The sequence below is a fragment of the Acanthaster planci genome, linkage group LG13 (assembly GCF_054643075.1).
Source record: "Acanthaster planci isolate LZ-2023a linkage group LG13, COTS_SCS, whole genome shotgun sequence".
NCBI classification, from domain to species: Eukaryota; Metazoa; Echinodermata; class Asteroidea; order Valvatida; family Acanthasteridae; genus Acanthaster; species Acanthaster planci.
In genome coordinates, this window is record NC_141789.1 from 1,699,255 (window position 1) to 1,712,904 (window position 13,650).

Consider the following 13,650-nt stretch of genomic DNA (forward strand, 5'->3'; position numbering starts at 1 on the left):
GAGTATATGTTGTAAAAAATACTACAAGCAGCCCATCATGCAACTCCAACGGAAGTAAACAAACTAGCAGACGACATAACTAGTGATTAACAGATGGCTTGTCATCATCGCAACAAAATAAAGTACCATGGAAGTCTTCGGCTGTGGATTCAATGGTTTTGGGCAATTACTTCCTGAAGTATCGAAACGGTGCCTTCTCTCTCCTGTTAAGATTTTTCCAGATTGTCGAAAACTACCAAGAAAATCAGCCAGCCATGCCAGTGAACACGTTGAAGAACCCCGATCTTCAAGATGTACTTCAGATAATTTCAGAACATTGGCTTCATCGTGGAGTGCAGTATACGTCATTAACGGTATAATAAGTTTTCTTTTAGTGTTACTGTTCGGCTTTGTAAGTTTGTTGCATTTGACGAATGCAAAGCACGTCATTTTGAAAGTTTTAAACATATTAAAAGTCGAATTATTCTATGCAAGATACATTTCATTATGGTTTGCTACCGCTCTTCTCCTGACTGTTGCTTTTTTCTTATCTCAAATTTTCAGATTCAGACATCTGGTTGCAAGGATTCTCCATTGGACAGAAGTCTGCATTTCAGATTTTGAAAACATCGAATGAAATGCAGTTGCCCCCTGTAATGGATATGGACTCTGCTGGTGAAAAGTTATATTACACAACAATCGCGGGGGAGTGCATTGAAGTGGACATAGGAACAGGTCAAGAGATGAAGGTCAGAGGGAATGAAACTACAGCAAAAACAAATTTCTTGAAGGTCGCTTCTGGTGACTTGAGTAAGGTGGCTATCACAGGTGATTTTCTTTTTTCTTAACTGAAGAATAGATCTGTATTATTACTAGTTTGGTAGTTCCAGATCTTTTCCATTTTCAGAAATACATGTACACGTTTTGAAACTCGATCAAATTGGTATTTTGTGTAACTTCTCTGATCTTTTGTTTTCAATTCACTGTTTGCAGGTGAGTTTTCAGCTGGTCTCATTTCGAGTGAAAATGGTAACCGTGTCTTTCGTCCTTTTGACTGTGCTGTTAAGTTCTCCCAAGTGTGCTGCGGTAAAGAGCATGTGATTTTGCTCTCTGAGATTCATCAAGTCTACAGCTTTGGGCTTGGCAGGTACAAAGTACAAACTTTCTCAGCCAGATCACCAAATAACAAACAAAGAATTCTGTATGTCCTCCTGGCTTTTCATCGAGCTCTGTTTCCCTGAAGATGAACATTTGACAAATTATTCAAAACTCTTTTTGCTTGTAGTCGAGGTCAGTTGGGTCACGGAACAACAGATGGAGAAAGCCAGCCAAGACTCCTAGAAGCCCTTGGGTGTGTTCCTGTGGAGTCAATTGGGGCAGGAGGATGGCACTCAGCAGCAGTCAGCAGTGAGTTGGTTTCTCGCTCTGGAGCAAAGCAGGCTTGATGAATTGGGGATGGTGGGCCACGGTGTTAGGATGATTTTTACCAGTTTGTGCAGCTGTGGATCAGATAAACTGGATTTGTTCTCTTTTTGGGGGGGGTGCAATGGGCCGAGATAACACAGTGGATACTAGTCTTATACTTACCTGATCTATCAAACCAAACAGGCCAAAGTGGTGCAGAAGTACTAATTTGACCAATTTTTGGAAAGTTGTTGGGTTTATCCTGTGAATCGCTTAGTTCTTGAACTTGATTTTGTCCTAATATCATTTTAGCTATTGGAGATCTGTACATCTGGGGCTGGAATGAATCTGGTCAACTAGGATTTTCCATGCAGAGAAAATCACAGTGTACCTCTGGGGGTGTCTATCAGGATGCGATTACAGGAACATGTGAGAGTCACCCCGGCCAAGAGAAAATGCATCCTGGAATGAAGAGGGCGTTTCAACAAGACACAGGCCAAGAAAGAACAACAAAGAAGAAAGTTCCATCTTTATCATCTTCTGAAACTTGCCAAGAGTCAACTCAGTCGCCAGAACAAGAAAATAATTTTCCTACAGAGGATACAGAAAGAGAACAAAGATTAAGGGCAAGTCAACTCCATCAAGCGGCTGGGACTTCCCTGGAAGATGCTCAGCATCAGGAGCAACCCTCAAATCTCCATTCAGTACAACAGAGAAGTATCCAGAGAGGAGAAGCTGGAAAAACAGAAACTCTCACTAGAGAAGCCGCTGGTCATAAATACTCCACAGTTGGAAGTAGTTGTCTGGGGAGTGAACACTGTGGCAGAAGAGATGATGTGGTACTCTTCCAGCCATTACCTCGCATACTTGACCTCCCTGACAGGAAGGAGGTGTCAAAGGTCAGCTGTGGGTCACGTCACACAGCTGCCATCTCTGGTAACCACTGGGAAATGTTTACTTTTCACAAATACTACATGTTATTGTCGTAAAGTTGATTCCTTTCAGAACTTCTTACAGAAACTACATTTTTGTTTGGTTGTTTCAGAAGATGGATGCCTTTACACCTGGGGTTGGGGCCAGTATGGTCAACTAGGTCTTGGCAACACACAGACAAGGGATACCCCTACCAAAGTGAAATGTTTCAGGGAAGATAGGCAAGTGGTGGACGTTTCGTGCGGAGGTTGGAATACGCTGATCGTGATCGCATCCCGTCAGTGACAAACAGTCACGCTCCATATTTTCCAGCTCATCAAACCCCCACTGGATGTTACATTCGATACAGCTCTTCCATGGTGGAGGTCAAAACCGTGCTGGAGAACAGAAAGTTAATAAAAAAAAAGCAAGATATCCTTTTCTGGACTCTGTCGTTTTAATCTGCTTGCAGCATTAAAATGCAAACGAGTCCTGTAGTGGTTAAACAGTAGTACTTAAGTTTCCAAATGAAAACAGACACAACACAACGGGTGGGAGATACCAAGGGCGGATCGGGGGAGGGGAGGACAAGGGCCATGCCTGAAGCAAACAACTCTAGCCACGGTGGGTGGCGCCGGGCGGCACAACCCAGGACTGTAAAGTTCCACCTGGCTCTTGGGTTCAAATTGGCTGTACCGCCCAGCACAGATATTCCAAAAAATCAACTGAAATATTGCTGAAAATGTACCAATTTGATCATATTTCAAGCTTACAGAGTCAGAGTTTTACAATGTTTTGCAAATGTTAACAAGTAAAGACATAAGAAATATATTTCTCCTTTTCTTCGTATCAAATCAGCCGCATTATTTAAACATGCCTTCAAGATGATGTAGGGAGAAATCCCTTCTGGGATTCCCCTAAAAACCCAGCTATGGGCTGCAAGAGCTCCGCTCACTGCGCTTGGTACGCTTAGTAATCCAAAAATGTTTACCAGACACTAAAATGGTCCTAGCTAGAACACTGTTTTTTATGGTCTGTGTCCTTTCCCTAAATATAGCTTTAACCCAAAGAAAGGGCTTACAAAGTTTCACGTAACAGAATTCATCCAATGTTATAGCCCTCAAAGCAATTCCCCCCCCCCAAAAAAGGTTCTGGATCCGCCCTTGGTTAGGATTGTTTAATAACCAGCACTTCAATGATCAAAGGACATAGAACATACATTAGAGGCTGAACCACACAGTGTATGAAAATATGAAAATACAGACATGTCTGGAGTATCTAACTACATTTTGAAACAGTTTGTTCAGAAATTCTTCAGTGAAACAAACGCAGGGAAGTGCTGGAAACAACCAGTGCTGTCGTCAAGACCCTTAAGACCATCACAAGACCCCTTAAGACCATCACAAGAACCCGCACGAGACCTCCAGTCTAAATTAAGTTGCAAGCTTTTTATAAAAAATGAACTGCCAAAGTCAAAAGCATTCCTTTTTAACTTCTCACTCTGTTGCATGGGTGTCTGGTCTTCTGAGGGTCTCAACAACAGCACTGCTGTTGAACCTAACTATACGGAACGCATACGGTGAATTTCTCATACGATATCTGCAGGAATCGTATGAAGAATTACATATTACATGGCCACATATACACGTATCTGGGACTAAAACGGACCTCAAATTGCAGAAACTGATCAACTAGATTTGATAGTTACTAAGCACATCAGAAGCTTTTACCTCAAAATTTTTTTTTTTTTTTTTACAATTCAGTTTTTTAACAGCTTGCAACCCAACTCTGCAAAATACAGTATATGTGTCCATTATACAGTGAGCTGAATGTCACAGTCTGACTTCTCAATATTTTCTGCAAAATCTCTTGTAAATTTTCTCCCTGAATCAGTCACATAATTACAGTTGAACTCCGTTAACAAAAGCACTGTCAATACAAGATTCTACCTATAACAAGGAAATTTTTCGGTCCCAATCTTTTCTTCTCCCGTTTTCATTCCTGATAATAAAAGGTTCCTGTTATAGCAAGGTAATTTGCCAAGTCCGAAGGCCATCTCATCAACGAGGTTCGACTGTATTATGTGGTGGGCTGCTAGATGAGGTTTTGGTGAAAAATTTTGTACATACCACACAGTTGTGATGTAAGTGACACTTCGCCTCTGAGAGTTCATTATAACCAGAGCTTCAAAAAACTTTACCAGCTCTCTAAATACAATTTCTAGTCAGAGTGGTGTCTGTTTCATCAACTTACAAAACACAAGATCACAGGAATTAGAAACATTATCCAACTTTGCAGTTTTGGTCTGGCAAGTCGCACTGTGCACGCTTTGTTCAAACAGAACTTATTTCTTGTATTCTTCAAAGCCCCCTCGCAACATATGTTGACGTCCAAATAATGATTAAAAAATGGTTGGAATGATGAAGACATCAATTTTGAATGAATAAATCCTTTCATTTAAAACCTGGGTTTCCCAGTCTCAAAACTTTGGGTACTGCAGTCCAAGCAACGCTTTCATGTTTGGAGCCCATAACTAATAGTTTAACAAGAATAAAACATGGACTGGAACTGTCTGGGTGAGGTCTATTGTCGTATTTCTTGTTTTCCCCTCTGCTGTATGGGACATACTCTTTAGGTTCTACAACACCAGGTACAATTTCTACAATCTACAATATACACAGATTAAAAACACAAACAAGGGTTTGTACATTCTATGCTCAAGTCCCAAACCTATCTCAAACTTTTGTCCCATCCTAAAAATTCCTGCGTGAATGCAAGCGACGGGAATATCATACGAATTCTGCATGTTTCACCAACCATCACGTCACTGCTCATAAATAAAATGTAAACCCTTGTTGGAACACGACACAAGCCAGAATTTCACAAGCACGTTTGGCAACTGGAATCACTCATCCTTGCTTTCCCTGTTTGAAAATGTATTGATTCTCTCTCTAAAACTCCCGTCTTTTCCCTTTTGCTTTTCAGGCCAGCATATTTTCTACCGTGATCAATGAAATGATCTTGGAGTTGATAGAAATCGTACAAATAACAGATGGCTGGTATAAATAGCTGTGAAAACCTGTCACTAGTGTTTCATTGTGAATGCAGCATGTGTTGTGGCAAAAGCAGGTAACCATGGTAATAACGTCTGTGATGCAATAGACTGATTTCCCGGAGAGAGACGCTCCCAATAGTTTGCGATGCTGATTGACGTGCAGAGACCATCAGTGATGTCGCTGTAGCAAAGAAAGTATTCTTTTCCCCGACGCAAGTTCTGCTGCTTACTTGATGTTGCAACCAATTCGCTTCAGCTGATGTGACGTGGTACCGGAATCGATCGCAGGCCATCGTGAAAGACGACTGAACATCTCCGGCGTCAATAGTACAACTCTCTGTCCTTCATCACTAATGCACAGTCCAATGGCACTTTAAAGTATGCAGCTGACATCGATGTCTGGGTCGCATGACTAATACGGCCGGCCTCTCGGACCCCCTCTCCCTCGCCATGGAGCTCGGGGGCCCCTGCCCCAGCCGTTACCGAATCCTCCTCTCCAGCCGTTGTCAGCGTAGCCGTCACCCCATCCATCAAACCCCCCACCGCCCCATCTGTCGTGATTGCCAAAGCCTCGACCGCGCCCTCGGAAGCCTGTTTGGAGCAAACGTAACAAAAATTGTGCACATAAGTTGACCTCGGAAATGTACACGACTGTGCTTGGATAAACGAAATGCTGGCTGTATGTGAGCCAGGTCTGTTGATTGGACAAGTTCACGGAACAACTCCTGAGAAATAAACCTGGGGCAAAGAAATAGGGAAATGAAATGTCCTGAAGAAAACACCGCCAGCTCTGTCGGCTCTTGTGTAAAGGCCAAGCACTGATAAAGAAAAACAAAGGTTAACTGGAGGTCACGTGCAATGATCTAACCGATGAATTCTGCTGAACCCACATGCAGTTTCGTATACTGGTCTCCTTTTGAATTTGAACCCAACCAAACACCATGGAACGAGTACAGGCTGTGGACAGCTCAAGTAAAGACAACTAAATTCAGTCAGCTTCTCACCTCTCATCGGGCCGCAGCTGGACTCCCAACCCTGGTAATATCCATCACCATATTCACCAAAGTTGTCCCATCCACCACCTCCGCCACCCCTCCAACCACCTCGACCTCGACCACGCCCCCGAACTTGACCTAAGATACACCGCATTCAATGAGACAAATTTTGTGAGGTTGCATTTTTGGACTGAAAAACCAGAAAGTTGTTAACACAAATATGGACAATGGGCAAAAGAGACAGTGACAATTAACATTCCTACTTCCTAGATCCCACTGGAAGTTTGAAGAGCGTTTACAAACCATTTTAAAGTTACATCAGAAATTCCAAATTCAGTTGGTCATTCTGATTAAATTTTCACGGAAAAGAAATTTTGCATTCACGGGAAGACGTGCACAAAAGATACCTTGACGTTCCCCCCACTTTACTATAATATCCCTCTGGCTGAATGGTATGATCCTCTGTTGGTGTCTCTACACAATTACTGTGCATCTGTATTGAACTTTGAAATAAGTGTTTGCTATCATCCGTCTGTTCTTCCAGTTTGCGCTTACCTCCTCCCCTGTTCCACTGTGGGTGGCCCCTCCCTCCACGAGGGGGACCACCGCCACCCCGGCCACCACCCCTTGGGAAACCTGAAGAATACGAAGAAAACGAAAGCATGAAAACATCAGCGTGTCACTGCGACGGGTAAAACGATGGAGATCTATGATCAATTTTTGATCACTGGGGCTATTTTGGTGAGAATGCTGTCTGAGGGCTTATGGTATTCTCGGCAAAACTTACATCTCCATCTGAACCTAACATGAAGATCTGCCAGTTATTAACAGGGACACCCCCCAAAAATCACAATTTTAAATCTTTCACTCAACGGACTAAGAGCATCTCTCAAAATGGACTGAAGTTAAAGAGCTGTCCCCTCGTGCAAATGACAAAGAAACAAAACTCCTTCCAACTTGGACCCCAAACACCCTCCCAGCAATGATTCCCTACCTCTTCCCCTTCCTCGGTTGGCTTCCTGCCTCTTCTTTCTCTCCTTCTTCTTGAGCTTCGCTCTCTGCTCCGCGTCTTTCCTCCGGAACTTGGTCACCACACACCGGTGATCCCTGATATAATGCTCGTGCATAACTGGAAGACACCAGCGAGGAAAAAAACCCAACAGGTTTAGTTTCACAACTGAATACACACTTACAACTGTCTTTGGCCAATGAGGTATATTTGTGCCGTCTTTGTTTTCCTCCCTTATTTTGCCCGTGCTTATAAATGTTATCCCTCTCAAGGTGAGAACGCTTAGGTCACCGTTATGTGAGGGCGTATTGGTGTAGCCTTCCAACATGCCAAAACGTCTGAAATTTCCACGCTAATGGTCTGAACATTTTTGGCAAGAACTTTCTTGAATGTTCTGAACTCTACCAAAGTCTGAAATTTGCGGATGCATTTTCCGCCAACAACCTTTTTGAGCCGCATCAAAGCCCTACGTAAGATCGGAGAGGATCTGGGAGGGTAAGGGTTGGACGGGGCTGTTGTTTGTTGCAAGTGAAATGTCTAGTGTAGGTCACTTCACTAACCTCAGTTTGGCACTCACCAACAAGACCAGACTGCCCCAGAAGGCCATATACTAGCCTACGCAGAAAAAAAGCCAGCACTAACTTAGGCTAAGTATGAATGTTACGGGCCAGCAATGGCCAAGACTCTGTGATCTTACTGGCCAGTTTCTCCACGTCGTGATGGCTGCCCAGCTCGATGACGGCAAAACCCAGTTGCTTGCCTGTCTTCCTGTGAACGGGTAGCTCGATGGACACGATACTGGTGTGGCGGCTGAAGTATTCCCTAAGGTCATCCGCTGTTATTTCCGAGCCCTTAAGGTTTGTGACATTCATCTTGGTGATGCGCTCTGTGATCATGGCACGATGTAACTGTTCAGAAGAAAAAAATGACAATGCCATCAATCGACTCATCTCCGTGGCTTTTTATCAAATTTCCCAACCTTCAAGTCATCGAGCCAACATCCAGGATTTCAACTGAGGCATCATTTCCAACTTTGTCAGAATCACAAGAGATTCTGAGAGGCGCTTACATAATTTTAGAATTTGACTCGGACTTTAGCAACCTACTGTGTGTGGGGATGCCCTGTTGACGACCAGCTCTTTCTCATGTAGGACGTGGGGCTTGGGATGCTTCAAGATGGCATCCACCTCCTCAATGGAGGACATTAATAAGAAGGCGTAACCCTTGGATGCGCCCTCCTGACCTTCGACCTCCGAGGTCTCCCGGACCAGGGTGCATTCTACGATGGTCCCGAAAGTACCGAAGTATTCCTTGAGGTCAGTTTCGGCCGTCTTCTCCTTGTTCAGGTCACCAACATAGAACTTGCATAACTTTTCATTATTCTGCAGTTTTTGAATGGCAAGAAAATTTGACAGATGCTCTGTGTTAGAACTCAAGTCACAAACACTTGATTTCTGAGTGATGAAATGTAATTCTGGTTCAGTGAAGTGTCTTGTTAGAATACTGCATCGTACCAAAAATGAAGAGATGAAGGTGCAACTCGCAAAATTTTCATACGCCAAAGAAACTGTAAACAACAGCGATCTTGACAACTAAGTTTCTAAACAACAAAAGTGCATCCTCAGTTTCAAATGAAGAAAATGCCAAATAAAAAAGAAGCAATGACATGCATACTAAAGCTCGACTCTTGATATGCAGGAAATAGTTCTATCACTCAACATTTTCATTTGCAAATCCACAATGCAGAACTTGTACAGCTCCAGCTAATTTGACTGGTACCCTACATTTTCCCCGGTCCCTCACCTCCACAATCCCAGCTCTCCTCACGTCCAGGACCCGGTCGTTTATCTTGTGCTCATGCTCGCCCTCATGGGACTTGATGACCTTCTCGTAGTCCTCCTGATTGCACATCCGGACGAAGGCATAGGCCTTGTCGGCCGCCTGGGTGTCCCGCCCCTTGCGGGGCATTTTCAGGTCTTGCACGGGTCCAAATTGACTGAAGTACTCCCGGAGGTCCGCCTTGGTGGTCTTCTCCGGGTCCAGGTTGCCCACATAAATCTGCCGCCTCTTCGCTCTCTGGTGAAGTCACAAGGAAACTCTGATAAAGAACTTTGGCTGCCGTGAGAGTCGGTCAAATTTATATCAGAGCTCAAACAGTCGACGGAAAATATTTAGTATTAAAAAGCTAGCATGAGCTCAGCAGCCAAAGGGGCCGGACTGCACAAGCAAAGCTACTAGGCATCAAGGCTCACTCACACTCAGGTCGACGTGGACCTGTTTGACCTCCACCTCGGTGCCGTCGATCAACTGCCGGCCGTGGGAGTTCTCGCTCAGGATGGTGTCCACTTCCTCCTGCAGGGCCATGGTGACGAAGCCGAAGCCCCTGGACACCATCCGGCCCTCCACCTCCTCTTTGCTGATGGTACAGCTGGTCACGGTGCCAAAGCGGCTGAAGTAGGCCTGCAGGGACTCCTCCGTGGTCTTCTCCTTGTCCAGGTGCGACACGATGAGCCTCAACTTGCGCTCGGGGGCCTGCCAAACAAACAAAATCCTAATTGAGTGGAATTGGCACAGCCTTCGACAGCTTTTGCAGGGATGTTCAGTTTAGCTTGTCACCATCTATGACAGGATTTGTCAGTGCTTTTAAAAGCAGATCCTAGCAACTCTGTGCCCAACAAAACTGGTCTCCAACCACTCTCTTCTTCAAAAGATTCCAGTTTCATTCAAAGCATTTCTGCACAAAAGAAAACATATCCCTCTCAATCAGTTAGCAGAAAGGTAGTACAAAAAGGTGACTCCCTGTCTTCTGGAAATAAATGGGATTTGCTTGACATGTGTGTGGATTCTCCGTCACTGTTGACTCAAGTCTTCTCAAGAACATTCCCTTGAAAATCCCTTTAAATTGCCAGCATTTCCCAATATTTTTTTAATCTTACAGCAACTCACAAAGCAGTGCTCTTTGACATAGAGAAAGGTTTTTCCTAATATCAAGCTCTAAAAACAGTATTTTATTTGGGTAACAAGTTGTTCGCAGTACAAACAATTGTGAAAATCTTACCATATTATGAGTAACTTACATTTCAACTTGCAGCAAGATCGTACCCCCGGTACCTAGACCAACAACGGCTACTTACGGTCAATGGCTTTGATATCGTGACAGCCACCGATCTCCCATGCAAGGTGTGCTTGTCCTTCAGCACGGCTTGTGCCTCCTCGGCAGATGACATTGTGACAAAGCCGAAGCCCTTTGCTGCAGAACCCTTTCCCTTCCTGTTGGCAAACGACTTGTCTTTGGCAACCACGCAGCTCTCCACCATCCCGTAGGCACCAAAATGCTCCTTCATGTCGTCCTCTGTTGTCTTGGCGTGCAGGCCGCCAATAAAGAGTTTCCTCGGATCTTCAATCTCCTCATCCTATGGGAGAAGAGAACAATTATTTCTGATTAAGATGATGGTATGGTAAGAAAAACCACAGAAATCCACAGGGACAAGTTCTGTGTCAGGTGACCATCATTTTTGAGGTTGTAATGCCACAAACAGTTGATTTATGTCGCTTTCCATTCGAATCTGCTTGAAACGTGCCAACAATTTTACTCATTTAAAACAAATGAAAATTCTGCCTTCCTTTTCATGAATTTTTACATTCAAATATTCAAATTTGGAAAATAATATTCGAATATCAATATCATCGATTATCTTTTTACTGTAACATTCGAATATTCAGTAATCGATGGAATATTCAGATATTCAGCCCTACTCTCTCCCACATTTGAAGAGGCTTGTAACACACTCAAGCACTAATGGGGCGAAGTGGAAATAGGCCTACGCCCATTTCCCGTTCCGTCACCATGTTGATTTTAGTGCCCCCGCACGAGTAAGTGGGCAAAGCAAGAGGGGAACATAAATTGCAACGTTGTTGTCATGAATTTGTTCCCCTCTGTTGAATCCTCTGAGCATGCGCGCATGAAACGTGAAAAGGCTTATGCGGATGAGGGGAAGTGACGGTGGGGCGAAGTGGCGGCGGGGTGAAGTGGAAATGGGGTGACATGACTGTAAAGCGTTAATTAGCATAGCTTTCGGGAAGAGTTCTATTCTATATCCTGATGCCAGTAATTCTTCCCTAGGTCACCTCATTTTTCCTTTTTTCCCATGTGTGCATGTTGCTGTTTCTATTTCTTATGTGTTTTTTTAGCTGTCTTGAAGTTGTACAAATTTGTGGCGAGAATATCTGGTCCAAATCTGTATCAGGGACGGAAGAGGCTACAAGGGGAGTACCTCAAAAATCATTACCTTCCACTGTTGCAAACTTATTTCCTCAGTGATGAGGATACATCATCATCTGTCCTCGGGGAGTAAGTTTTTCAAGAAAGTCATCCAGGAGTGTAATCAAGTAGTAATGTTCTTTGTTCGCTGTCTGTTGGTGACACTGCTTGTCTTCCTAACATTCGTTGTGATGTACCACAGACATACAGTATGCTTGCTGCTCATATCAAACACTTCCTTTATAGGCATGAGTGGTTGAACCACAACCCCTCATTGTGTGATTGCATAGAGTAAAAGAACACGGATTTGGTCCAAAAGGGATCACATGAGTCAGTTCGATAGGCCTATACGAAATGACTACGTTGTTAACAATTAATAGTGTTGCAGAAACACATTTGCTACAATCTGAGTTTGTTTTCCGAACATTCCACACACTAGAGTATACGTTCGTGACATGCAAGATCGGAAACATGGCAGATGTCTCCACATCGTTATCAACCTGACTGAAAAAGTAAAATATGTGAAATAGCTGAAAGGAACGTATAAACCTTGTCTATTCCATTTCAGTGTAGTTTTCATGGTCGAGAGTCACCCATTTGCCTCATGACGGTAGCTATTTTCTCTGTCTCCTCCGTTGAATGAAAAACTCTTGATGGGCCCGCCAAACTTAGTAACAATTAAACTTCGGGCAAAATGCAGGGACGAATTCGCTTATAAGTGAAAGCCCTAGTAAAAACAGCAGGCAAGCCGGAACTGTTACAATAATAAAGTTTCTTTATGGTGAAAGAGGTTTTTTATTTGGGTTATTTAGGTAAAAATCGGGAAGTATTTTTCAATGTTCCACACACTGACTTGTAAAACTATATCATCCCAGTCTTCCCAGTATAATAACGTCAGGATCAGGTCGACGCAACATAAATACTTGAAACATTGTCCGATTAATAATAATAGACACATAATATAAAGACTAGATCTGCCATAAATAAAATACGCACATTATGTGTGGGACAAAATGTAACTCCATTTCTGTGGTCTGCATGAATGTGCCAAATCTGCTCGTGCACAAGGTGTTTTCCGGTATTTAGGGTGTTTTCCTTTGTTTAGGGTGTTTTCCGTTGTTTAGGGTGTTTTCTGGTGTTTTGGGTGTTTTCCGGTGGTTGGGATGTTTTCGGTGTTAAGGATTTTTTGGTGTTTTGCGGTTGTTTTTCGGTGTATTCCGGTATTTTTCGGTGTTTTCCAGTATTCCAGTACGATGTAGTACAGTGCACTATACAGTGACTTAATAAAACTAATATTAATAATAGCCATCAGAAAGCAAAAACATGTCTAGAAAAGTTCAATTTAGGAGGAAAAAAACCAAGACGTAGGCCTATACTAAGAAGGAAAAAGGGTCAATGTTTGCTCCTTTTTCCTTCCCACAATGCCTTTCTACCATAAGGCTGATAAGGCTTATAGGGTTTGCGTGCCATATGTACAGGCTGACAGGGTGTCAAGTGGCGTCCGTATACATCATCATGATATTGATTCTTGTTATCTTGTTATGGAACTCTTTCCTAATCCTAGCTTTCTTTGTTCATCAGGTAAAAAAAAATAACAGACATGACAGAGGCTCAAAATTACCAGCTCGTCCCTGTCTTCGTCTCCTTCTTCACCATCAGACTGCCCTTCATCTCCAACCTCATCCTGATCTGATTCTTTCTCAGAATCGACGTCTCCTTCTTGCATGTCATCTTCCTGGAATTCTTGTTCCCGTCCGTCATTCATCACAACATCTTCTTCCGACTCCATGTTACCGAGAAAGACCGTGAAAATGAAGGGCAGTCTGGTGTCCTCTCAACCAGTGCACAAACAAATTATGATATACGCAACACGCAACAGGAACTGGCTATATTGAAAAATGAATAGCGTGTAGAGAGGGCGCTATACTAAAAATGCAATCAAAACGGGATGATCTGCATGCATGGCCGTTTTCCAATACTCGACTTGGGCTCCGTCATAGGCTTCAACTGTTTTTTACTTCCCGACTTTGAGACT

At 43.4% G+C, this 13,650-nt stretch overlaps 2 protein-coding genes across 3 annotated transcripts; one reads left to right on the top strand and one right to left on the bottom strand.

Moving 5' to 3' along the window:
- The first annotated feature begins 30 nt into the window (after nt 1–30).
- LOC110977134 (serine/threonine-protein kinase Nek8-like) lies at nt 31–4,868 on the top strand. Of its 2 annotated transcripts, none has more exons than XM_022230986.2 (6): nt 31–353; nt 544–807; nt 973–1,126; nt 1,265–1,386; nt 1,696–2,319; nt 2,432–4,868. In XM_022230986.2, the coding sequence occupies exons 1-6, from the start codon at nt 128–130 to the stop codon at nt 2,599–2,601; spliced, it is 1,560 nt and encodes a 519-aa protein (XP_022086678.2). In that variant the 5' UTR covers nt 31–127; the 3' UTR covers nt 2,602–4,868. The 2 variants fall into 2 exon arrangements, with proteins under 2 accessions (XP_022086678.2, XP_022086677.2); XM_022230985.2 differs by having other exon boundaries at nt 36–353; nt 2,429–4,868.
- Nucleotides 2,731–13,478, bottom strand: LOC147796909 (uncharacterized). Its single transcript, XM_087144890.1, has 10 exons — nt 13,237–13,478; nt 10,489–10,767; nt 9,611–9,886; nt 9,158–9,430; nt 8,461–8,736; nt 8,052–8,262; nt 7,340–7,474; nt 6,901–6,981; nt 6,355–6,483; nt 2,731–5,941 (listed from the first exon to the last, which is right to left on the bottom strand). Exons 1-10 carry the CDS (start codon nt 13,402–13,404, stop codon nt 5,763–5,765), a joined length of 2,007 nt encoding a protein of 668 aa, XP_087001016.1. The 5' UTR covers nt 13,405–13,478; the 3' UTR covers nt 2,731–5,762.
- Nucleotides 13,479–13,650: the final 172 nt, after the last annotated feature.